A 25990-nucleotide genomic window follows, 5' to 3' on the forward strand; every position below is an offset into this window, starting at 1 on the left:
GTTAATCACTAAAATTCTGCAGCACACCAATAAATATATTTTTGGCCAATATGATCAAAAATAGGTATAATTTTCATTCACTTATGCCAGATGGTTATTGTTGTGTTGGCTGTTGTCATTTTTTTATTTGACAGTCTAAGGGAAAAGAGGTCAGTGCCCCTGACCAAAAGTCATATATTGCATGTTTTTAAAATTCTTGTGGCACACTGGTTGAAAAACCACCATCCTAGAGTGACCCAGAACGCTATGCTCTGAGGACAAATGGGACTATTAGACTGAGAAGGTGACGGAGGGGTCAGGTGGGGAGGTGAGGAAAACGGGCAGGAGAGAAGAACTCAGGAAGGCTCTGTCAAGGAGGCTTCGACCCAGGCCCGCTGTTCGCCCTCCTCGGTGCCCCAGGAAGAGTGTGAGCCTGAGCACAGTCGGCCGGCCAGGGCTTCCTGAGGTGCCAGGAGGGAGACCGCAGACAGAGAGAGGGATGGGGGAGAGAGGGGGCTGTGAAGACAGGAATAAATACCTTCCAAGAGCATTTATTATTATTAACACTAAGGGAAAGAGAGCTGATTTCCCGGGGGATTATCAGGTTCAGCGTGTAGTCAAATTTGCATGATTCATTAATTAAAACTCTTGAAATTAAAAAATTTAAAAAAAAACAGCAGGTGCATAAAATATGTCAAAAAGCCAGTTTCAGAGAGACAGTCTTGCCCACATTTTGTGACTCAGTGAGTAGGGGCAGCGCAGGGTTCCTCGGCCATGCCCACCCTGGTTCTGCTCTTCTGGGAGCACCCAGTGCCCCTGGGTCTCCACTACTCATCACTCCTCATCTGTCGTCACACCTCTCACGACTGACTGACGTGAGGGCTGCATGAGTGACTGCACGGGAGGCTGTAAGCCCCTTTCACATCCGGTAAGTGCCTGATCCCTGTCAACTCTGAGGCTGATAAAACAGGAGGAGGAGGAAGCAGCATTTCTTTTGACCAGAGGGGTCAAGTCGTTCGTTATACCCCTTCCCTGCCCACAGGTAATCTTGGAAAAAATGAAGTTAACTCAAGTTGCCTATTAACATTAGCAAACTAAAGAGAGAGGTCATAGGCTGGGAGAGAGAGAGTGAGTGAGACCTGTGAAACTGCCGGAAGGTGCAAGGGCAGGGAGCCAAGGCCCACAGTCTTGCTGACCTTTTCCTTTTCTCTCTTTGGGGGCCACCATGGTAGCTCTGTCTCCCACTGCACTCGCACCTTCTACGAAGTGAACGGAAGTCCTTCTTTCTGCTGTGAGCCCCATGGTTCCCACCCCTTTGGGTGTTCTCTTTGTCTGGAAACACTGCACACCTGGCCCTATCGTCTTTCCAGAATCAGCTCACTCCTTCAGGAAGCTTCCGTGCCAGAAGTCACACCTCCTTTGTCCGGCCACCTAACTCAAACTATTCCTTGCTCTGACTCTTCCTTTCTCTGCCTTAGGGTACACCTGTGTACCCTGCCTGCTCCCCTGCACTGCCAGCACAGCACGTGGAGGAGAGGACGTTTGCCTTTTCCCTCTTTGTGTTTCTTCTACTTCCACACCTCACACACAGGGGGCAGGCACTAACTAGCAGTTTTATGTGTGGGTTAATGTATCAACGAGTGTTTTCTCATCAATGGTCTCCATTCAGGACAAGTGTCTGCTCCCAGTCCCCTCCCCGCCACCCCTACCTTGTGTTCTGACTTCTCTCACCAAACAGCCTGCCTCAGGCCTCCCCAGCTCCTCATTGGCCTGCAGCCCAGGGGAGGCATCTCCCTGTGCCAGGCATGGCACCCACGTCGTCATCATCCACCGGAAAAACTGAGGCCTCCTTTATCCTAAACAGTCTTACTCATTCAAGAAAGATGTGCAGGATCCCCGGTCGAGTGTCAGAGGCATCTTCCTCTTGCTTGGGAGAGGTGATGGCATGGCAGGGAGGACGCTGCGGCCTCGGGACTCACCCTGACACAGAGTCAGTTTCGGTGACTCAGGTGTCGGCCTCGCTGGGACTCAGCACCGAGTACAGTGGCCCTGGCTCTTTGACGAGTATGAAGCTTGGCAGGTGGACTTGACGCAGAGCCCCTCACCCAGGGAGTGGGATTCCCTGGGCCACTCCACACTCCAACTGCCACTCTCCTAACTGTCGCTCAGAACTTAGCTTCTTGGTCCCAGCACCTGCCTGTCCTTTGGATGACTGACTGCTGGCTTAGGAGCTGGGAAAGCTTTTGCAGGACTAGGTGAAGCTTCATTTTGTTCTTTGCACAGCAGCCAACGATAGTTTCGTGGGGAAAACTCAGCTGTCTTTGACTTTGGTTTGTTTGGTTGTGGTTCTCAGTTGCTTTGACAATTTTGCTGCCTCTCGCCCTTATCTGCAGGATGGCTGGGGAAGAAACCTACTTGGTTACCTGAGCATCTTGTAATGCTTCTCAGCTGAGTGTGAAGATTGCCTCTTCAGAGGAGCTCCAGACTGTATCAAAAAAGAAAACCATTTCTTATTTTCTTCAAAATGTAAATACTTCTTTTTATATAAGTAATAAATGCTTGTTGTAAGAATTTATACAATTCAGAGGTATTCACCAACTCGGCTGTGTTAGAGATAACCATATTAATAGTTCGTAGTATATCTTTTCAGTTTCTGGAAACACGTGCATAAAACATTAACATGATCCTACTAAATATTATTCTCTAAACTGACTTTAAGAATTCAAAAGTGTATCGAAGTGAACTTACCACATCAGTCCATATATACCTGTCTCTTTTCCTTGCCAAAATTAATTTAACCATTTCCTGATGTTAGATCTTTAATCTGTTTTAAAGTTTTTGCAGGTGTAAACAATGACTGATATAATGAACTTCCTTATACATGTATGGTTGCCTATCTGTGGGGGTATTTTTATAGGATAAATTTCTAAAAATGTTACTAGTGGATCTAAAATTAATTTTTATTTTTGGTAGATGCTTCTAAATTACTCACCAAAAAAGCTGACGCACCTGTCAGTCCCCGTAGGTTCTCTCGCGGCGGACTTAGCCGCTGGGTGAGGAGGTGCACCCCTGGGGCCTGTGACAGTGTCAGGGGTCATGAAGATATTTTAACTTCCTTTAAAGTCAGGAGAAAAAATATAATAATAATGAATTTGTAATTTACTATGAATCCAGACCAGATCATATGTTTTATATACCAATGCAACCATAAAGTATGCTTTCTCATATTTTTTATGGAAAGGGGACCCAGGAAGGCAGATGTGTACAGGACCCCTGCAAGCATACTGTGGCCCTGGGTGATTCATTTCTCCACAGCCCTGCAACTCTGAGAATTATATGTGTGTGTGTGTGTGTATCCATATATATATATATATTTTTTTTTTAGTTTTTGCTAGTCTTTCGTGTAAACAAGAAAAAGGACATTGCACAGTTGTTTGTACTTGAACTTCTTTGGTTATTTGTGATGTAGATATTGTCTCCTAAGTTTATCGATCATTGAAATTTCCTCTATTAATTGCTTGCCTAATTATGTTATTTTTCTCATCTTTCTATTCAGTTGCTCACCGTTTGTTACAGACGTTTTTTTACAGTATGATAAATATTGCAGATTTTATTTTCACAGTTTCCCATTTCCGATGGACTGGTTTCTGTTTGTCACGACACGTAAGGTGTTCCCGCTCCCCAGGTCCGCCGAGCATTTCTCCGTGGTGTCACTCTCACAAAGGCTCACACAACTATTCGTTGACACTTCCTTGTAGACTATCTATGGCTATTATTATTTATAATATCTTTAATTCCTCTGGAGTGCATTTTTGTAAGAGATGTGAAATAGCTCTTAAACTTTGTTTTCCGAGCATAGCTAACTGTTCTGACATCATGGGACAGTAATTTAAAATACCATTTTTGTCAAATATTAAATTATTTAATATATACATGAGTCTACCTTGTGGATCTCTGCCATCCTTTGGTCCATTTATCCACTGCCGGGCTAGCACCCCACTTTCAGCTATAGCTTTATGACATTTTGATTTCTGATAAGGTGAATCACTTCTCCCCACCCCCTCCACTCCACAATCCTTCTCTTTCCATTTTTTTTCTTCATGATTCTCACACATTTACTCTTTCTGGTGAGCTTCAGAGTTACATTTTCAAGTACTAAAAAAGAAATCCCAATGAGTTTTGTAAAAATTTACGATTAATTTGAGAAGAAGTGACATCTTCACAACATATCTGTCTCTGTAAGAGCATGGCATGTTGTTCAGACCTGTTCGTGAACATTCCCTATTTTGTCCAAGCCCTTGAAGTCTCAGCAGTCTCCTCCGACGCCTCCTCGGCTCCCTTGGTGGGACAGGAGGCCAGCGTCCAGGGCTTGTCTGAGTCTCCTTGTCCCCGTGCGGTTTCTGGGGGCCTTCTCTTTTGCCATTTTTGGTCCATTTAGTACTAGTTTCCTAAGAACTGTGTCTGCTGCAAATCATGGTGGCAAAGCCCATCACAGTCTTGTTTCTAGATTTCTGGTCTCTTTGCTTCTGCTTTTGCCTCCTCCTGCTCATTCCCCACACTGTGCCTAATGTGCTCTTTGTAGCCGTAGAGGGCTATGGTCCTCTGCTGGAAAACCTTCAGTGATTCCTTGTTCTATTTGCTACTGTTTGCTGCCGTAACAAATTACTACAAACAGAATGCCTTAAAAGAACACTAATTTATTACCTGGAAGTCAGAAGTCCGAAATCAGATTCACTGCGCTAGAACCGAAGTATCGGCCGGGCTGCATTCCTTTCTGGAGGCTCTGGGGAGGATGTGTTTCCCACCTTCTCCGGCTTCCAGAGGCCTCCTGCACTTCTTGGCTCATGGCCCCTCCCTGCATCTTCAAAGACAGCAAGTCTGTCACTCTGACCTCTGCTGTTGTCTCCCTCTCTGACTCTGAGCCCCCTGTGTCCCCCTTAGAAGTATGATCATAAGGACGCCTGTGATTCACGTGGGCTCGCCCAGACCATCCAGGACCCTACCCCACCTCAGAGCCCTTCGTCACATCTGCAACTTTCCTTCTGCCACATGAGGCACTGTATTCATAGCCCCAGAGGTTAGGATGTGGACATCTTTAGGTGACCATTATTCTGCCTGCCATAGCCATGGCCTTCAGGATGAACTTGGCTTGCCAGCCTGTCAGTGACCCGCTCCTCTGCTTAAGCCCATTCTGCTCTCCCCTTTGAACTCGCTGGAACCGTCACTCTCTCCTTCCCCCAGTCCTAGTCCAGGCTGGTTCCTCTGCCGAGGGAACCCTTTCCCCACCTCTTCACCTGGCTGGCTCCTACTCGCCTTGCAGCCTTCGCTTAACCCTCACTTCTTTTGGAAGTTTAAACAACCTCTTCCACTCCTTGAGTGTTCTTCCAGACTTTGTTAGAGGCTTTCGGACCATCCTCCATTGTTCCCGGCCTTGCTTGTATGATAGTTTGCTTGGTTACACTCTCTTCCAAGGTACATGCTCTCTGAGGGCGGCACCAAGGAGGGCAGTCCCACACAGGGCGCACAGGGAAACTTACAACTCCTTGTTGAATGAACTTACAAACCTATGGGTTTCATAACAGAACGTGAGTAGTTTTGATCTAAGGGCACCATCTTAAAAGTATCTGTTCATCACTCATTCAACACGTGTTTATTAAGCACTGACTTGGTAAGTATTGAGCCAAAGGAGTTAAAATAAGGAGAAATCACCTGAACGTTATGAGGATGCTATGGTTGTAGTGGGTAAGATCATAAGGACCCGAATAACAACTCCTCCCGTCCCCCCCCCCCCCCAGGAAAATGGACTTGGAGGCCAGTGAACCAATAGACCTTGGTGCTGGAGATCATCAACATCTGATCCGGAAAGCAGCTGATGGGACCATCCAGACCAAATCTGGTCAGCCCCACAAAACTTCACCTTCCCCCGGGCCAAAACAAACCCAAGGGAAGCCACATCCCAAGACTGGTCAGCGAGCAGATTCCTACGTGGTGCAGATTTCAGACGACATCACTCCTGAAGAGAGCAGTGCTGTTCCCGGCCCATTCTCAGAAACGTCCATCCGCAGAGGTGAGCATCAAGAAATTAACTTTTCAGGAGAGAAAAGACAATGTTTTCTTAAAATGTTTCCCCAGAGTGGATTGTCAGGAAGATTGAATTTTGCTTTCAGGGGTTCCCAGCCGTGCTTCACTGTGGACCGTGATGAGGGCCGCTACGACAGGCCAGGTCATGCAGGGCATTCAGAGATTTCTGAGGGACAGAGTGAACAACTTGTGGTTTTCTTAGGAAATCGGAATTAGCCCGTTGACAGTAGCATGTTCTTACCTACATGCCATGTAATACTGTAACACTGGCTTCAGTTTTAAAGAATAGTAATTCAATGCCTTAGATATTAACTCTGTACAGGAAATGTGACATCCAACTCTGAGTGAAGAAACCTAAAAGCCTGTGGCTTAAATAAATGAGAAAGTATTTCTCTCTCATGAAATATGAAGTTCAAAGATCCACAAATTCAAGGCAAATGCCACAGGGTCACTGCGCCTGCTCTGCCGCCAGTAAGGCCTTGTCGGGGCCCGGACGACTTGAAGGCAGACCGTGAGCGTTGGGTCCCAGCACTGTGTCCTGGTGGCTCCCGCCCTCCTTGTGGCTGGAAAGATGCCTTTTGGAGCTCCAGCCTTCCAGGTGGGAAAAGGCAACAGCCAAAAGAGGCCAAGGCTGATCTTCCACCCTGACACCTCCAGGGGTTGTCATTTATGGACATATATCCTGCACGTCCTCCAGATCCGACCTCTGTTCAGAAACCACACCCAAGAGCTTCTAATCACGGGTCACTGACCCTACCCAGACCATGTGGCCACCTGCATCTGTAGTTTCCAGTCGGGTCCATTGCCACCTTTAACAAGATCTGGGTTAGACAGTGAGGGTGAGGGCACTGGGGAGAATGGATGTCATGAAGCAAACAGCCACCTCTGCCACAGATGTCAATCCTTCAGTGGCAAGGGGAGCATTACTGCACTTAGCCCTTATACACCTGCAAATACAGTCCTCGTATGCCACTTCAAAGGTGGGAAACTGAGGCTTAAGGGGTTACAACGGAAAACATACGCAAAGCCTCCTCACCACTAGTTGAGTTCCTTATTTGTATCTGCCTCTGCTGGAGGGCAGAGGCTGCCCGCCCCTCCCCCCTAAAATTATGTAGTCCATAAAAAGATGAAAGTACTATGGAAACAAGGAAGCATATAACAGGGTAAGGGATAAAGAGTTACAGGGCTAAAGAGCTACAGTTTTTAAAAACAGACTTATGGAGATATATTTTACACATCATAAATTTCACCCCCTTTTTAAGGGTACAACCCAATGATTTTTAGTTCACTTACAGAGTTTTGCAACCACTGTCACACAAAGAACCCCATGTCCGTTAGCAGTCACTCCCCATCCCTTTCTCCCCACAGTCTCTGCCAATCACTTATCTATTGTCTTCCTCTACGGATTTGCCTATTCTAGATATCTTACAGCAATGGAATCATACAACATGTGGTTGTTTGTGATTTCCTTCTTGCACTTAGCATGATGTTTTCAGGGTTCACCCATGTCACGGCATGCATCAGTACTTCATTCCTTCTATATGGCTGTATAGTATTCCATTGCCTGGAGAGAACTCATTTTGTTTACCCATTTCTCAGTTGATGGACATTTGGATTGTTTCTGCTTTTTGGTTATTAGGAATAATGCTGTGATCAACATTCATACATAAGTGTTTGTGTAGACATATGTCTTCGTTTCTCTTGGGTAGGTACCTATGAATTGCTGACCTATATGGTTACTTCATGTTTAATATTTTGAAGAATTGCCAAACTTTTCCAAAGTGGCTGCACTTTTTTTACATTCCAACCAGCAATGTATGAGTGTGTCTGTTTCTCTGCATCCTCACCAACAATTGCTATTGTTTGTCCTTTTATTATAGTCATTCTAGTGTGTGTGAAGGGATATCTCATTGTAGTTTTGATATGCGTTTCCCTAGTGACTAACTGATATTAAGCATCTTTTCACATGCTTATTGGCTATTAAAGAAATGTCTACTCAAATCCTTTGCCCGCTTTAAAAAAACCCAACAGATTTTGATAGCTCTCATGATTCTGTGGGTTGACTGGACTCGGTTGGGATGTACTGGCTGTGATTGGAGGCTCCTGGGAAGTTTTAATCAGTTGGTGGTAGAAGGTGTGATGACCACTAAGACTCCTTGACATGGCTACCAGTGGTGCTGGTTTTTGTGGCTCTCTTCTTGTGACATGAGATTTTTATCACATGGCAGCTGGGCCCCAGTAAGAAGCCTACCAGATGGACAAGCGCCAGTGTGCAAGCCATTTATCAAGGCTGTCTGTATTGCACGTGCTAACTTTTTATGTGGCCAAGTCCAGCATCAATGTGGCAGGACACTAACCACACAAGTGATGCCCATTTTTAATTATTTGTCTTCTTGTTACTGAACTGTAGTTCTTTATGGATTCTAGGTATGTTCCTTACCAGATATATGATTCACAAATTTTCCCCCCAGCTTTTGGGTTTTCTTTTACTTTCTTCATTGTATAATTTGAAGCACAAAGCTTTTACTATTGATGAAATTCAATTTACTTGTTTTTCTTCGTTGGTGTTTTAGGCACCTTGTCTCTTTTTTTAAAGATTTTATTTATTTATTTTTAGAGAGGGAAGGGAGGGAGAAAGAGAGAGAGAGAGAGAGACATCAATGTGTGGTTGCTGGGGGCCGTGGCCAGCAACCCAGGCATGTGCCCTGACTGGGAATTGAACCTGCCATGCTTTGGTTCACAGCCCGCGCTCAATTCCCTGAGCTACACCAGCTAGGATGGCACCTTGTCTTTAAAAGTTGTTGCCTGATCCATGCTCACAAAGATTTATACCTATGTTTCTTTCCATGAGTTTTATTTCTTATTTTTATATCTATAATCCATTTTTAATAGATTAGTTTTTGTGTATGGATGGCATGAGGAAGGGGTGCAAATTCACTTTTTGTATGTGTATGTCCAGGTGCCCCAGCAGCAATTGTTGAAAAGGCTATTCTTTCTCCATTAAATTGGTCTGGTGCATTAGTTAAAAACCAATTGACAAGATACTACTTTCAATTCTATTCCATTGATCTGCGTGTCTAGTCTTATGAGGTTGGGTTACAATTAGTACTCGTTCCCTCAATCCCTGATACATAGTAGATGTGGAATTAATGCTAACTGAGTATTTTAATGTAGGCAGCACACATTTGGCATATATATATTCTGATATTTTCATTAAGATTGCTCGGGCCTATTTCTCTGTTGTCATGCTTCTTATACACAGAAACGCCCCACAAAAGGACACAGTTGTGATCCTATACATCAACCTCAAGCAGCAGTTCTACTTTTCCTTTTAAGGTCGGCATAAAGTGCCCTGGAGGTGTGGCTCAGTGGATTGAGTGCCAGCCTGTGAACTGAAAAGTCACCAGTTCAATTCCCAGTCTGGGTACATGCCTGGTTGCAGGACAGGTCCCTGGTTGAGGGTGTGCAAGAAACAACCCATCAGTGTTTCTCTTGCACATTGATGTTTCTCTCCCTTGCTTTCTTCTTCCTTTCTCCTCTCTCTAAAAATTGTCATAGGGCCATAAAAAAGGTCCTACTTATAATTTGTCAGGTTATCTAATTTCTGCATGAGTACCGGGGAAGGGGGTGGCTAAAGGCAGGTGATGGGAGAGAGAAGTGGTGGGAAAGCTGAGCAAACTGCCCGCAGCCCCAGCCCCAGCCCGAGGGGCAAACACCCACTCTACCAGCCTTCTCCGCTCTGCTCAAGGGGGTAGCTGGATCCTGCTAATGGGTCAGTGACATTCTGCCATTTTCAGGTCACTTTCAGGCCTGAAGAGGACATGGTGTGCCTCATAAGGCATTAAATTCTTGAGTTTGTGTCTAAAATTTTGGGGCTTTCCAGATGTCCAATAAAACACCTCGGCCCATCCAGACTGTCCCGCGAGTTCTGAAGAGCTGTGTTTCTGTCGTTATTCAATTAACTAACTCAAAATTAGCACTCCCTCTCCCATCCTCAAAAAATCAGAGGAAACGTTTCTCTTGTTAAGTATCAAAAATAGGTAATTTAGCCCTGGCTGGTGTGGCTCAGGTGGTTGGAGCGTCATCCTACAAACCGAAACAGCGTGAGTTTGATTCCCGGTCAGGGCTCTTGCGGCGGTTGCAGGTTCTATCCCCAGTCCTGGCATGGACCGACGTTTTGATGTCTCTCTCACCTCAGTGTTTCTATCTGGAATAAATAATGAAATAGGTCATTTTTATTTGCACTTTTGAAACTTGTGTTGTTAAGAATAACATTTCTGTCTCCTCAGCTTTCATTGTGAAAGTGTTCCTCCTCCTGTCAGCTCAGCTGATAGTCACCGGGGCAATCATCAGCGTGTTCATTTTCTGGTAAGTCTTCACCACTGATGTCGGTTACATGTTAAGTTGTTCACATTGTCAATGTCAACCATGTAGCGTTTCCCCTTCCTTATGAGATTGTTTTGCTTCTCCTTAAATATTACATTAGCTAGCAAAATTAACTACTTATTGAGTAAAACTATTCATTTCTTTAAAAACCAGGAAAGGTTTAAAAGAGTGGGTGCTCAAGAATCCCTGGTTCATCTATGCAATCTGGTAAGTATTATTTTATTATTTAATAAAAAGTGTTTTTTTTTCACTAGATATTGATCAAGGTTCTTCATTAAAAATTAGGCAAAGATAACCTCAAGCGACCTCAGTGGCTCACTTGGTTGGAGCATTGTCCCACGCATCTAAAGGGCTGAAGTTTCAGTCCCCAGTCAGGGCATGTGCCTAGGTTGCAGATTCCACCCCCAGTAGGGACGTGTACAGGAGGCATCGCTGTTTCTCTCTCATATCGGTGCTTTTTTCCTCTCTCTCTCTTCCCCTCTCTTTAAAATCAATAAACATACCCTCAGGAGAGGATTTTTAAAAAATTAGGTAAGGATATAACATTCTTCAAATGACCAAATTATACAGATGAAAAATAAGCAAATTAGCAGTTGCCAAGAGTTAGGGTGTGTGTGTGTGTGAGAGAGAGAGAGGGAGAGAGAGAGAGAGAGAGGCCATAAAGGGATGGCCCCGGGAGACCTTGTTGATGGTTTAATGATGGGATAGTTTCACATCTTCACTGTGGTGCTGGTCACATGTACCCGCACGTAGACTTCTACCACAGCTCTATGTTACAGCATTATATGCATATGCAGACTGTACCAATGTCATATTACTGGTTTGGGCGTCGCACTAGAAATAATGTGAGATGTAAACATAGAGGGAAATGAAGTAAAGGGTACATGGGAGCTCTCTGTCCTTTTGCAACTTTCTGTGAGTCCAGAATTATCTCAAAATAAAAAACTTCGAAAAGAGCCCCGAAGCTGTCTGTGGATGGCAACGAGAAAAGGTAGTTTTAAAAGCTTAAAAAAGGAGAGGTAAAATGAATAATCTGAACTTTTGTTTACTTTATGATAGTTACTATCAGATGACATCATATAATATCTCTCTCTCTGTCCACCTATAATATTTCACATGATATAATCATTGGAAGCAAATAACACGTGGTTTTCGATCATCCTCAGGCCAGTATTTTTCGTTGTGCTTTTTGTACTTGCTTGCTGTGGGAAACTCCGCCGTCAGGTGCCTGCAAATTACATTCTCCTGGGAATATTTGTAAGTAAGACTTGTTAGCACCTGTTGTAGTTCACCTCTGAAATAGATTTGTGTTACATTATTAAATTCATTTCTTTTACTGTGGAAAAACTTCCTGTAGAATAATATAGGTGGAAATCATTTGTGAGACATTCTCTTGGCTGAATTCTGGTTTCAACGAATGCATAAAATTAATTATGAGATAGTTTCCACACCCTTTTAGTAAACTAGGGAATTGGGGCACCCTGGGCTACTGCCCCCAGAGGCCACATGGGGAACCACTCCCACATCTGAGCTGCATTTCGGGAATAGTGAGTGACCCGAGGGTCCCTGCACCTTGGCAGGCACAACAAACATTTCGTTATGGAGAGTGGGTTCCACATTTAGGTCACAAACTCATGTGCAAAAAAAATGTAATTTTCTTTATTTTTGTAAAATTTATTTTATTTCTATTTTAAGCTTCACTTGGAGCAGAAGCCACCTCAGCTCAGGTTCTCCCCAATTTCCTGCCTTGCATTGCAGCTCAGGAGGGCTTTCCCAGTTCCAAAGAGTTGGGGGTCAGGGGCTTCTGGCCCTTGGCTCTCTCTTTTATCTGTGGCCCGGGTCCTGATTTCACCAGCGCCTCCCTGCGAGGCTCCCACTCCCCAGGCCCTTTCTCTGTGGCTCAGTGCTGCTCTGGGCCACAGAAAACGGTGTGGCTCCTTTTCTTGCTGCCGGTTCCTTTTTGTGCCGCCCACGGGCTCTCTAGGTTCTCACCAGCTCTCAGCAGGTACCTGGGTCTCCTGGATTTTTAAAACCTAAATAGAATCTGGATTTCTATCATTTTACCACACCCCACCCCAGCAGAGATTACAGGGCTCCTTCCTTCTCAGGACTCAGTGGCATTGAAGCATCATCCCTCCTTTCCCTGACTCATCTTTCTGCTTCCCAGTCAGACCAAAGCTCTTGCCCCTCCCCCACCCCCTGGAGGTGGTGGTCTCCATGAAAATCACTGATAGTAAGCATTTGCTCTCTTGAAAAATCCAGAACAGTCTCAGTGTGACTCTGTTGGCAAGTAATTCTTTCTGGGAGAGTTGGTGTTTCCTCTCAACCACTGTGGACCACCATCTAATGTCAAGATTCATTTATCAAATGAGGAGACTTCTGGTCAAGATGGCAGCATAGGCAAATACAGCTCACCTCCTCACACAACCACATCAAAATTATAACTAAACTACAGAACAACCATCACTCAGAACCATCAGAAATTGAGTTGAATGGAAGTCTGACAACTATAGAACTAAAGAAACAACATCCATCCAGACTGGTAGGAAACACAGAGAAATGGAACAGGCTAGTCCCACACCCATGTGTGGTGGATAGAAATTTGGGAGGGATATCTCTGGAGTGAGGGTCCCAGCCCCACCCTAAACCCCCAGCCCAGGGTTCCAGTGCCAGGCGGATAAGCTCCCACAACTTCTGGCTGTAAAAACCAGCAGAATTTGAATTGGAGAAAGGAACTACTGGAGTCCTAAGCAGCGTCTCTCAAAGGGCTCATACATGTATTTGCTTAGACTCACTCCCTCTGAGCTCCAGCACTGAGGTAGCAGCTTGAAAGGCACCAGTGGCATATGGGGAGGAACTGAAGTCTCTGGTATCAGGGCAAGAGCTGGGGGACAACTCTCTCCCAGACACAAAGGTACCCAGAGGCCCTTGTTCCTTTTCTGAGGCTTATCCCCACAGAGCCACAGGCAGAGGCCATATCTGAGACTCTATCAATCTGGTTCACATGGTTTGCTCCACTCTAGAGAATCCCTGAGGCTCCATCCCACCCAAAATACAGCCCACCCTAGCTGTTAACAGTGCTTTTCCATATGAGTGGCTGGTTTTGGCTCATGCTTTACATCTTCCTAAATCCTCTGAAATGAGCAACAACCAGCCTAGCAAGCCACCATACCCTGTACCTCTGGCTTAGCAACCCAAGGCCTGGCACTAGCAGCAGCCAGATTTTGATCACAGTTTGGCTTTGCCTGGGGACCTCCAAGCCCAGCACATGTAACAGCCATCTGCAGATTGCTTTGTAGCTCATGCTGGGTGGCTCTGGGTGGAATATAGGTAGTGGCTGACTCTGGACTGCACCACCTGGGAAACCCCAGAGCCTGTGTCCCCAGTGGACAGCTACAGACCACATTGGAGCACCACCTCCCTGCCCCTGCACAGCTGATCCTCCACAGAGGGTGGAGGTTAGTGGTCAGTGGTCACAGCCAGTCTTTGCAACTGACTATCCTGGATAGTCAGGATTGATTTCTGACAGAAATCAAGGCTCAACCACAAGAGGAGGGTGTACTCAGCCCAAGACAGAGGGCACACCTCCTAGTACCCAGCTTGGGTGATAGAGGAGGCTGTGTTACTAGACCATTACAAGACACTTACTACATTAGGCCATGCTACCAAGACAGGAAGTCATAGCAGCTCTACCTAATACAAAGAAACAAACATAGGGATACTGCCAAAGTTAAGAGACAAAGAAACAAGGCCCAAACAAGAGAATAGATCAAAACTCCATAAAAATGCTAAACAAAAGGGAGGCGAAGAATTTATCAGATGCACAATTCAAGGTTATAAGGATAGTCAAGGGAATTAGTGAGGACCTCAACAGCATAAAAAGACCCAGGCAGAAATGGGGGATATACTAATGGAAATGAAGAACAGTTTCCATTAGCAACAGGGAATCAACAGTAGAATGGATAAACCTGAGAATCAAATCAATGATATGGAACATAAGGAAACAAAAACAACCAATCAGAACAAGAAGAAGAAAAAAGAACTCCCCCCCAAAATGAGGATAGTATAAGCAGCCTATGGGACTTCAAGCATACTGACATTTGTATTATAGGGGTGACAGAAGAAGAGAAAAGAGCAAGAAATTGGAATCCTATTTGAAAAAATAATGAAAGGAAACATCCCTAATTTGGTGAAGGAAATAGACATGCAAGTCCAGGAGCACAGAGAATCCCAAACAAGATGGATGCAAACAGGCGCACACTAAGTCACATCATAATTAAAGTGCTAAAGTTTAAAGATAAAGAGAATCTTAAATGCAGCAAGATAAAGCAGTTAGTAACCTACAGGGGAGTTCCCATAAGACTGTCAGCTGATTCTCAAAAGAAACTTTGCAGGCTAGAAGGGACTGGCAAGATGTATTCAAAGTGATGAAAAGCAAGGACCTACAACATAGATTACTCTATCCAGCAAAGTTATCATTTAGAATCAAAGGGCTGATAAAGTTCTTCCCAGACAAGGTAAAGTTAAAGGAGTTCATTATCACCAAACCATTTTCATATGGAATGTTAAAGAGACTTACGTTAGGAAAAAAGATCAAAACTATGCAATAAAATGGCAAAAAATACATATCTGTTAACAATTAAATCTAAAAACAAACTGAGCAAACAAGAACAGAGACAGAATCATGGATACAGAGGGTGTTTTCATGGTTGCCAGATGGGAGGGCCTATGGAGGAATGGGTGAAGGGGTAAGGGGATTAAGAAGTACAAATAAGTAGTTACAGAATAGCCATGGGGATGTAAAGTACAGAATAGGAAATGGAGTAGCTGGAGAACTTATACGCATGACCCATGGACATGAACAAAGGGGTGGAGATGGCCTAAGGGAGTGGGGGGTGCTGGGTGGGAGAGTAAAGGGGGAAAGCTGGGACAATTGTAACAGCATAATCAATAAAATATAATTTAAAAGAAAAAATTCATTTATCTAATCTGGTTCTATACGAGTCAGATATGAAGTAGCTTATAAAAATATCTACAAAATAAATTAAGATGAATTGCTGGGGATAATTGTAAACTAGCAAAATTTCCGCAAATTTATTGACAAATTTGCTTCCATTTACTGGAAACATTCATCATTCAATAGAGGATGGATTTGACAAATTAAAAAAGATAAATTGTTGGGGAAATATGATGGAAAATTTAAAAAGGGAAGAAAAAGAAAGCTAGTAGATTAGTACACAAAGTGCACGGTCCTGAGTGTTGAGCCGGGATTTGGATCTGCGCCTCCTGGTGGTTGAAGTGAGCGAGGACACGTGGCCAACGGTGATAACACCCATACAGTGCAGAGAGCTTTCTGTGTTGGGGATAAAACAGCTTCTTCCTGAGGCTGGAGAAGGCTGGCTCTCTGCTGCCCACATTTGGGCATTTTCTCAGTTGCCAGAGCATTGAGGGGACTTTCTTAGCTGGTGTGGGTAGCTGCTTATTGACCAGGGAGTGAGTGGGGTCTCCCAGTTCCTGCATGGACCACACTCAGTAAGGGGTGGGGGCTGGAAGCCAAACGGAAAGATACTGAGAATTTTGGAGCAGAAGCGATGGGGCTAGGAGTGAGAGGGGTATATTTTTATAGAAACTTTTTATTTAAAAATTTTCAATGGTTTTGGCCCTGGCCGGGTTGCGCAGCTGGTTGGAGCGCTGTCCTGTGCACAGAAAGTTCCATCCCTGGCCAGGGCGTCTGGGGGACAACCCATCAGTTTCTCTCTCACACCTGTGTTTTTTCTCTCTGTCTCACTCTTTCTCTCCCCTCTCCCTCTCTCTCTGAAATCAATAAACATATCCTTGAGTGCAGATTAGATATTTTTTCACTGGTTTTAATGTGCTTTTACTACTACTACTACTACTACAAGAAGAGAGCAAAGCTGTTGGTCTTAAAGCAAGCTCTTATCTCTGAGGTTGTGCTGTTTATCTCAAAGCCGGTAAAGCTTAACACAGAAATAAAGTGGTAAGAATTTGTTATATTTCCCAGACCTTATGTCTTGGCCAAGTATTAGGAAGTATATGGAGAAAACCATTTCAGAAAAGGAGCTGAGTGACAAAAGGAAAACAGTAGCACCCTGGAGACTGCTTTTTCCCCACAGAACCGTGGCCCCTTGAGCCCGAGCTCTGAGCTTTCAAAGCCAGCAGGCAGCTTTGACTTCCGAGGCCTCCTGCTATTCACTGGGCTACTCTTGGGAAAACTGAAGGGTGGCTTCCAGCTCGAAATCATGTCCTCTCCTTCCTCCCATGCCCTTTTCTCTCCCCCCTCTCTCTCCCTCTCTCTCACACTTCTTCCATGTGCTCCTGAAGATGGAGAAATAGGAAACAATTGAGCAAGTAGAATAAAAAAGTTCATCTTGAGAGGAAGGTCAGAAGCAAGCACATTATTAAAATATCATGTGTATGTGGAGTAGATACACTTTTTATACAATGTATAGTGGAAATAGAGACAGCTTACTTGGTACGCTTAACAAAGCAGGCACTGACTCGCCGGTCCGGGAAACGTTGAGGCATCCCAGGGTTCTCAGGAGCCGGCTCCGGTTCCCTTCTTTCACCCTGTCCTGAGCTGCTTCGTGGGCCGCGCCTCCGCCAGTCCCCGCACGGAGGGTCGGATCTGTCCTCATTTTCATTCCCTGACGCTGGAGGGTTCTTTTCTGGCTCTCGTGGGTCTGCAGTCTCTGGATTCACCACGGACCAGCGTCCTGCCCACTAGGAAGTGTCCCAGGCCCCGCAGTCGCTCCCCGCTCACCGTCGTCCTTATCCGACCTGCGCTCACCCTCCTTTCCCCTTTCGGTCGCGCCCTCCCGGGCAACTGCCTGCTGGCTCCCAGCACCTGCCCCTCTCCCCGCCCCATCGGGCCGGCCGGCCGTGGGAGCCCTGAGGCCTGACGCAGCCCCGACGCAGCTCTCTCCCGAGCCCTGGGCCGCCCCCTGCGAGTAAGTGCCTTCCACCTGCCCTTCCCCCGCCTTGCTAGAAGGTCCCATTCCTCATCCCGCCCCCGAGGTTTGAAGAAGTGCTTTATTCTCACCCGCGCGCCGTGGGAAAGGTCGATGCTGACGCTTGCTGAGGCGACAGGAGACATAGCACGCTCTGCTTTGTCACATTTCTGGTGAAACGTTCCAGGTCTGTGTGCACGGCCCCGTTTGATCAGCGAGAGCACGGCCTAACCTTTTGGATAACCACTTATGTTGGTTTCCACATTCCTCATCAATACATATTTAATTCACTAAATACGTTAAAAGTTGTTATTGTGTCCTAAATTTTTTACTAATAAAAGAATTTTCTCTTGTTAGTCTTAGGGAGAACTTTAAGGAAACGTTTGGTCCCACTGTTCCTTTAGTTTTGTAGTCCTCTGCCCCGTCGCCTGTGCGCTAGGATCGCGCGCGCGCGCGCGCATTCGCACTCGCTCACCAGACCCGCACGCCCAGCGCCGCAGCCACCTCCTCCGCCGCCCCCTCCGGGTGCCGGCTTTGGGAATCAGGATCCTGATTGATTGTGAATTTTGTTTTTAGACGGTTCTTCAAGGTCTGCTGCTAGGAGCCGTATCAGCGTAAGTCTCCGACGCACATTTTCTTTCCTGTGTGTGCTTTTCCTGGATTGGATGTGAACAATAATCACGCTCTCTGGTTTTAGTTTCTATGAAGCCGAGGAGGTGTTATGGGCCATAGCAGCAACCTGTCTGGTGACGTTATCGCTCACTTTATTTGCTCTTCAGACAAAAGTATGTATCACTGAGACAGACGTCTGCCCTCAGGGAGCGTGTGGACGTGTTCCTCTGCCCCTCCTGCCCCACTGTCCCCCCTCACTCCCCCTGCTGTCCTGCCCCGTGGGACTCGCCCCTACTGCTTCCTTGCCTTCTGGCTTCTGGCTTTCCTAGTGACGACGTTGAGAAAGCAAAAAAGAAACAGGTGGAATTAGTGTTAATATATTTCACTTAACCCAATGTATGCAAAGTATTATCATTTCAACAGGTAATCAATATAACAAAATATTAGTGAGCTAGTTTACATTTTTTAAATTAAAGTCAAGTCCAGTGTGCGCTTTGTCCTGATAGCACATCTCGCTTGGACCAGCCACATTCCAGGTACTCGGTAGGCACACGCATCGGAAGCTCACCTGTAGATGAGCATTTAGCAGCGTCAGCATCACGTGGGAAGCTGTGAGACCACAGGTCACTGGGCTCCACCCCTGGACATGCAGCCTCAGAAGGCCTGGCAGGGGGGCCAGCCATCTGCACTTCCCAAGTGGGGGTGATGCTGCGGCCCGAGACCCAGGCTGGGTAACACAGAACTTCAGGCTACACACTCTTGGTGTGTTAGGGAATTAGACAAAAACTCTTGCAAGAAAACCTCTTGGATTCAAAGGTCTTCTTTTGCTGCACAATCACAATTTTTTTATGCAAGCAGGTGAATAGTCCCCCTTTAAAAAATATTAATACCCCCCTCCAGGTGGATCTGGTCACTGATTTGTATAGGAAAACCCAAAAAAGCATATTAATAAACTTCAACATTAAAAAAGGATCATTAGCCCTGGCTGGCGTAGCTCAGTGGATTGAGCGCGGGCTGGGAATCAAAGTGTCCCAGGTTCGATTCCCAGCCAGGGCACATTCCTGGGTTGCAGGCCATAACCCCCAGCAACTGCACATTAATGTCTGTCTGTCTCTCTCTCTCTCTCCCCCTCCCTCCCTCCCTTCCCTCCCTAAAAATAAATAAATAAAATCTTAAAAAAAAAGGATCATTAACAGTAACTTCTGGAAGCTAGTATATATATATATTTTTATTCAAAGATATGCATACAAATGTGAAAAAGGTACCCAGTTAAACACTTGGTCTCTTTAACTTCATTAATGTATTCTATACACACACTTTAAAAAAATAGGAATAATGGTTCCCCACAAGCCAAGGTTGCAGGTTTGACCCCCAGTCAGGGCACGCACAAGAATCAACCAGTAAATGCACCAGTAAGAGGAAAAACAAATCAGTGTCTCTCTCTGTGTCTCTCTCTGTCTCTGTCTCTCTGTCTCTCTCTCCCTCTCTTAAACCAGTAAATACAAAATTTTAAAATTAACAAAATGAGAAATTAGGATCGTAATTATGAATATATTATACATACAAACTTATATTCTATTCATTCAAGGTACCTTTTAAAAATAATTTATTTATTTATTTTTAGAGAGGGGAAGGGAGGGAGAAAGAGAGGGAGAGAAGTATCAGTGTGTGTGGTTGCCTCTCACATGGCCCCCACTGGGGACCTGGCCCACAACCCAGGCATGTGCCCTGACCGGGAATCGAACTGGTGACCCTTTGGTTCACAGCCCAAGCTCAATCCACTGAGCTACTCCAGTCAGGGCTTAATGTACATTTTAATGAGCACAAAAATAGAGGAGTATAATGAACCCCCCTGTATCCATTACCCAGTTTCAACAATTATCACCTTGCTATTATTCCATCCACAGCCCCACCCTCATCTGCTCCCAACAGCGAGGCCAGGCAATAGGACACTTTTTATGTCACACTTTCAGTGGTCGGGGCTAACAGATTTCCGTGGTTTTGGAACTGGCCTGGGTAAATTATTAGCAAAAGGGCCAGTTTCTGGCCCTGATCATGTGGCTTAGTTGAGGGTCATCCCACAAAGTGGAAAGTTGCCAGTTGGATTCCTGGGCCGGGCACATGCTTGGGTTGTGGGTTTGGTCCTTGGTTGGGGCACGTAGGAGAGGCAGCAGACCTATGTGTCTCACATTGATGCTTCTCTCCCTCCCTTGCTCACTCCCTTCTCCTTTCTCTAAACATAAATAAATACAATCGAAAAAAGAAGGGGGGCAGCTTCTGTCTGTGGGGTGTAAGGTGCTTCTCTAAATACCTGGAATTCCTTACAGACGATGACTGAGTTGTCGCGTGTTGTTTGTGTTTCCTCAGTGGGACTTCACCCTGCTGAACGGAGTGCTGTTCGTCTTACTCTTGGTGCTCATTATCTACGGAATTCTCCTACTCTTCATACAGTCATACGTAAGTGGCATCTCGTTTGGAGATCTCCGAGAATCATTGGCCGTCTAGGGGGGAGCACTGGTGGTGTTAGAGTGGATCCTCTCAGAAGCAGGCACCCAGAGGGCAAATGGGAGGACATTCACAGGGGAAACATCTGTGAGAGAAAGGGGTTGGGGGGGGTGACGAAGGCCCAAAGAGCTGTCAGGCAGCTGCAATGGCAAATGTGACCCCAAGTAAAGGACAGGGAAGGGGAGGGGTGGGAGCATTCTAGACCATGGGAGGTTCCGCAAGGCCACCAGGAAGTTTTGGAGCTCAAGACCACCACAGTGCGGGGGCCCCGTGTCTCCCAGGAAGGGCTCTGCTGCTCCCACCAATGACTGAGAAGTGCAGTGGGTCCCAGGAGCAAACTGTGGGTGCTGGGTCCATTACACTCCCTCCCAGGAGCAGGAGGGCTGTGAGGCCTATCCTAGTGGCCACCCAGTGGTGGGTGGTGTGGTGTGGTCGGGGGACCATGCACAGGGGTCTCCTGCATGAAGATGGAGCTCCTACCCTAGACTACAGCTGTCCTTCCCCAAGACAAGCTTGTGGTGAACCCCCCACAAGGTGGACCAGACTCCTATATGTAGGTGCTGCTTATTTGAAGTTATGGGAGTGGAGAGATGGGCTTGTTAGGACTTTCCCAGCAGCACCCTAGTGAGGTTCCTTATTTCCAATTCCAGCTTTTTTTTTTTTCCTTTAATTTACTCATTGACTTCTTACTAGATGTTGGACATAGGCCCATGTATTTTTCGTATAGGCATCAAATTCAATTCTCAAAACATTCCTGAAAAGTACATATCTCATCTGCTTTATAAATAAGAAAACAGGTTCAAAGAAAGTGAATGATTCAGCCTAGTTCACCCCGGGAGCCAGGTCCATGTGACTCTGGTGCCCACGTTCTGTCCACCACATGGCCCTGTGCGTGCACGATGGCTGAGGTGTGTAGAGGCAGGGGCCCAGGGCCTGGCCCTGAGGTCGGCTGCCAGTGGCCCCTGGGTGGGGAGCCCTGGGGGCCAGTTCCACCGAGGACTGGCCTGAGGCCTGGGACCACTGGACTGATGCCCCAAGGCCAACTTGGCCTAATTGCTGAATCAAAAAGCTACATGGGCAACAAGTGGACTTAGTCAGTGATGGTCACATATGTAGCCAGCACTGATTTAGCTTTATGAATGAACAGACAGGCCTACAGCATGTGGGTGGAGCATCGGTGTTTTCGAGATGAACTCAAAGACGTCACAAAGGTATAGATGGCCTCAGTGCTCCACTTATTCCTGATGCTGGCGCAGACATTGGTAGGAAGAACATAAATATGTATGAGGTGGGTTCCATAGGTCTTTACAATAAATGGGTGTGGTTAAGAAGCAGTGTTTCCTACTAGATGGATGGACCGTAGTTACCATTCTGAATGTCCTCTCACGAGTATCTACCATACCTAGTCTTGCCCATATGTATCAGTGGAAGACTTTGCCAGAACCTTGTCTGAACAATTTGCTTGTTTGACTCTGGCAATTTTGAAGTCTTCAGATTCCAGTAATTAGGAGTTTTCTTACCATCAGCTCAGTCTGTAAACACTGTGCCTCACAGTGTCACTGACTCCCGACTCCTCCGTCACTGAGCCCCTTCCCTTGTTAGCAGAGTGCTTGCCCGCCCCCTAGGACCAGCGTGCTTGTCCGCAGAGGGAACGCCATCGTTTTCCTCAGATGTCACACCTCATTCTCTTACCTCTCCCCACACGGAGCCAAATCCTGTGGCGTTTAGACCAGGCTCATATTCTGATTAGGGCTGTTTTGGTTGCAAAGAACTGACAGATACTGCTCAGACTAGCTCAAGGCAAAGATCCGAGGGAACCCCATGGAACTTCCAGAAGAGCCAGCATTCATGGGAGTGGGAGCCCCACCTTCCTCTCCTGGGCTGAACTGGTGGGCACCCCTGCTCGTTCAGTGATGGCTGCGGCACGAGCTATTAATACAACCGCCTCGGCTGCTTGGATCCCTCAGTCCTGAAAATGGATTATGACTGGCCTGCAGCATGTTTGATAACGGTCACATATTAGAGAATCCTGGTCACGAAGAGATTGGCCGCCGTTGGTGGGAATACTTCCCCCTCTCCTCAGCCAACTCTAGCAATGGTGCGTGAGGGTCACTGTGACCCCAGAAACCTGTTCCAAGAGCTGAGGGCAGGGCAGATCCTCTAGGAGGGCTTTGTGGATGGGACAAGGAGTGAACCACATCTAGTACGTTCTGCCTGGCCCACCATGCCCGAACACTTACCTGAAGAAGCTGATTTGGCCTGTACAAGGCTGGTTTTCATTTGATTGTTGAGTGACACCAAGTGGATGCTATTAACTGATTATGTTCAAACAAGATGAATTTTCTCACAGATTTGACTTTCTTAATATTGATCTAGCCTAACAGCAGCAAGCACTTTTGTTATTTCAAATCCTGTTCTTAATATTCAAATGTGTCCTTTCTTTTGCAGTGGTTGCACCTACTGTATGCTGGACTCGGAACGGTGCTCTTCTCGCTTGTGAGTCCACCTCCCCCCTCCGACAGAGAGTGTGTGACAGGGCTGCCTGAGCCCGTGTGCTACACGTGCAGTCAAGCCGAGTCAGTGATTCACTGGCAAGAGCTCCTGGAGACTTGTTTCTCCTCCTTCTCCTTCTTTTCGAAGGATGGTTTTTAAGAGCACTTTTAAGTTCACAGCAAAATCAAGAGGAAGGTACAGCGATTCCCACCCAGCCCTGCCCTACACGTGCACAGCCTCCCCCAGTACCACCACCACCACCACTCACCGGAGGGGAGCGTCTGTTACACTGAGGACCTGCAGTGCCACGTCAGTGTCGCCCCAAATCCACAGCTAGCGTTAGGGGTCATCCCAGTGTATGTGCTACAGGTTTGGATAAACGCAGAATAAATGACGTGCTCCATCACCATGGAATCGTGCAGAGGACTTCCACTGCCCTAAATACCCTCTGGGCACTGCCTATTCATTCCGCCCCTGGCCCCAGCTGCTGGCAACCACTGACGTTTTTACTGCTCCCACGTTTGGCCTTTTCCAGAATGTCACACAGTAGCAATCACCGAATGTGCAGCCTTGTCAGGTTGGCTTCTGTCACTTAGTAGGGACATTAGGATTCCTGTGTGTCTGCTCCTGGCTGGACAGCTTCTCTCGGTCTGGATGTGCCACAGCGTATGTGTCCATGCACCTACCGAAGGACATCTTGGTTGCTCCCAAGTTTGGCCAATTTTGCACAAAGCTGCTCCAAACATCCACGTGCGGGTTTTTGCGTGAACATACGTTTTCAACTTCTTTGGGTAAATACCAAGGAGTATGACTGCTGGATCACACAGTGAAAGTAAAAACATGCCCCAAAGTTGCTGGAATCACATGGGCAGAGGGGAGGGAAAGTGGGGAGAAGTGACAGGAGCGGTCCAGGGGAGGCACCCCCGCGGGCACACCCCCAGCCTGGGGTGTGACGCCCTCGACCACCACTCTGGTCACGCACGTGACCTGCCCTTCTCGGAGGCTGTCAGTGTCCCTTGCAACTGGGCTATTCCCGTATTACACGACGCGATGTCTGCAATGAAGTGGCGTGAGGCCACCCTATTCCCTCCCTTCCGTTCCTCCCTTCCTCCTGCTTCTTACAAGCCCGGGTGGGAACCAGCGCCCGGGGCCAGCCAAGACCTGAATCACAGGCTAGGTCTCACTGAAGGGGATGTTCTAAAGTAGGTTATTTCCCCAAATTTTCTACCTGAAGACAGATGTTCTGTCTGACGACTCTGCCTTACAGCACTAGCCTCTTGTCTAGAATCTGGGAAGTAGTGAGGAGCTGCTGACTCTCTCTCGCCGCCCAAGTCCACTCACTTTGTGACAAGCACAAGGGTGAGAGCATGCGCTGACTGTTTTCTTGAGTTTCAGGAGCTCATTATTTTACCTACTGCGGCTGAGCTACAATGGTTATTTTGGGGGTCACTTAACCACAAATCCCCTCTTCTCCTCATTCTGTTTTGGAACCACTGGCATCATCATAAAGCTCCAAGAATTCAGAAATATTGCTGTGTGTGAATTAAACGTTGGGAACCACTTTGTTTCCCTTCTGCATTTGGTGAGAATGTGTGGGGAAGTGGCAGACACGGCATTTCGTAGTTCATCACCGCTGTGTCTGACAGGCCCAGCTGGTCCACAGTGTTGACTAAAGGCACAAGGCTTCTGGACTCGCCCGGCAGAGGCCGGCTCCCAGATCTGGTCCCACCAGCTTCAGGACAAAGCCCTGGCATTAACAGAGGACAAACTTGGGAGCATCGTGAACATTAGAGGCTGTAAGAGTAACACATGTAGCCACAAAGGGGCTTTCCTCAGTGTATGCATGGGTGCTAAAATAATCTTAAGACAGTTTCAGATGGAAATGGATTAAGATGGTGTAAGACAGTGATTGGATAGAAATGAACGATTTAGGTAGCTAATTTTTCTTTCTTTTCTTTAAGTACCTGGTGATGGATGTGCAGCTGATGGTGGGCGGGCATCATCACTATAGCCTGGACCCCGAAGAGTACGTGTTTGCTGCTCTGAACATCTACTTGGATATAATCAACCTTTTCCTCTTTATTTTGCAACTGATTGGACTGAGACAGTAGTCTCGCGGCCAAGGCTGGTTCGTGTTGACAGGAGGGGAGGAGGGGCATCTGCCACATGTTGCCAGGCTCAGACATGCAGAGGTGGCCACTTCATAAGCGCATTTATCCTAAAAAAAATTTCAAGTACTTATTTTTTTTCGAATGAAAGCAAGCATTCAGTAGATGGCAGCTGTAGCTGTTACATTTTAAGTTCTGTTGTCATGTTGCAAAACTTCCTGGGGACATTTCTGATGTTTATAAATTTAAAAGATGAGTATCACAATGACATACAAACATTCGTAAGATGCCTGGTACTTGGTTGAAGTTTCCCAGGAAGTATTTAAACCTGTAAGCACCATCTATTTGAATAAAATTAAATACAGAAACCTGTATTTACTCATTCTCTTCTCCTGACTTGGACATTCTGTGGGAATATCCTGGCCCAGTCTGACTTGATAAACCAACGTGTCCAGCCTTTCTCCCCGATGCTAGAGTCAGACAGCAGGGAGCAACAGTGCCTGCCTGGTAGGGGTAGAGAGGAGCAACAGTGCCTGCCTGGCAGGGGTGGAGAGGAGCAACAGTGCCTGCCTGGCAGGGGTGGAGAAGGGTAACAGTACCTGCCTGGCAGGGGTGGAGAGGAGTAACGAAGTTCATGTACACGGAAGGTTCAGGACACAATGCTCCCTGCTGTTGTCCTGTCTCACCTGGACTTCTGGGCTCAGCTCAGAGACCACCAGCTCCTCTGACTGTCTGCGACACCTGGCCTCCTTTGAAGCCCCATAATATTAAAAAAATTTATTTCAGTTTTAATTGTGATAAAATACACATATCAAAACTTACCATCTCAACCATTTTAAGTGTACAGTTCAGTGGCAT

The 25990-nt window shown here is 46.4% G+C and overlaps 1 protein-coding gene across 1 annotated transcript; it reads left to right on the forward strand.

Annotated features, from left to right (window-relative positions):
• The first annotated feature begins 5246 nt into the window (after positions 1–5246).
• Positions 5247–25615, forward strand: LOC114508230 (protein lifeguard 1-like). Its single transcript, XM_028526239.2, has 9 exons — positions 5247–6046; positions 10350–10428; positions 10600–10653; positions 11613–11703; positions 17991–18028; positions 18112–18199; positions 20394–20483; positions 22980–23027; positions 24986–25615. The coding sequence occupies exons 1-9, from the start codon at positions 5779–5781 to the stop codon at positions 25133–25135; spliced, it is 906 nt and encodes a 301-aa protein (XP_028382040.2). The 5' UTR covers positions 5247–5778; the 3' UTR covers positions 25136–25615.
• Positions 25616–25990: the final 375 nt, after the last annotated feature.

This window comes from Phyllostomus discolor, chromosome 10 (assembly GCF_004126475.2).
Source record: "Phyllostomus discolor isolate MPI-MPIP mPhyDis1 chromosome 10, mPhyDis1.pri.v3, whole genome shotgun sequence".
NCBI classification, from domain to species: domain Eukaryota; kingdom Metazoa; phylum Chordata; class Mammalia; order Chiroptera; family Phyllostomidae; genus Phyllostomus; species Phyllostomus discolor.

What these genes read in the sequence shown, in the direction of transcription:
- LOC114508230 (XM_028526239.2), top strand. Translation starts at nt 5,779, where the DNA reads ATGGACTTGGAGGCCAGTGAACCAATAGACCTTGGTGCTGGAGATCAT. An exon ending in TACTCTTCATACAGTCATAC is followed by an intron (nt 20,484 to 22,979) that starts GTAAGTGGCATC and finishes TTTCTTTTGCAG; the next exon opens with TGGTTGCACCTACTGTATGC. An exon ending in GAACGGTGCTCTTCTCGCTT is followed by an intron (nt 23,028 to 24,985) that starts GTGAGTCCACCT and finishes CTTTTCTTTAAG; the next exon opens with TACCTGGTGATGGATGTGCA.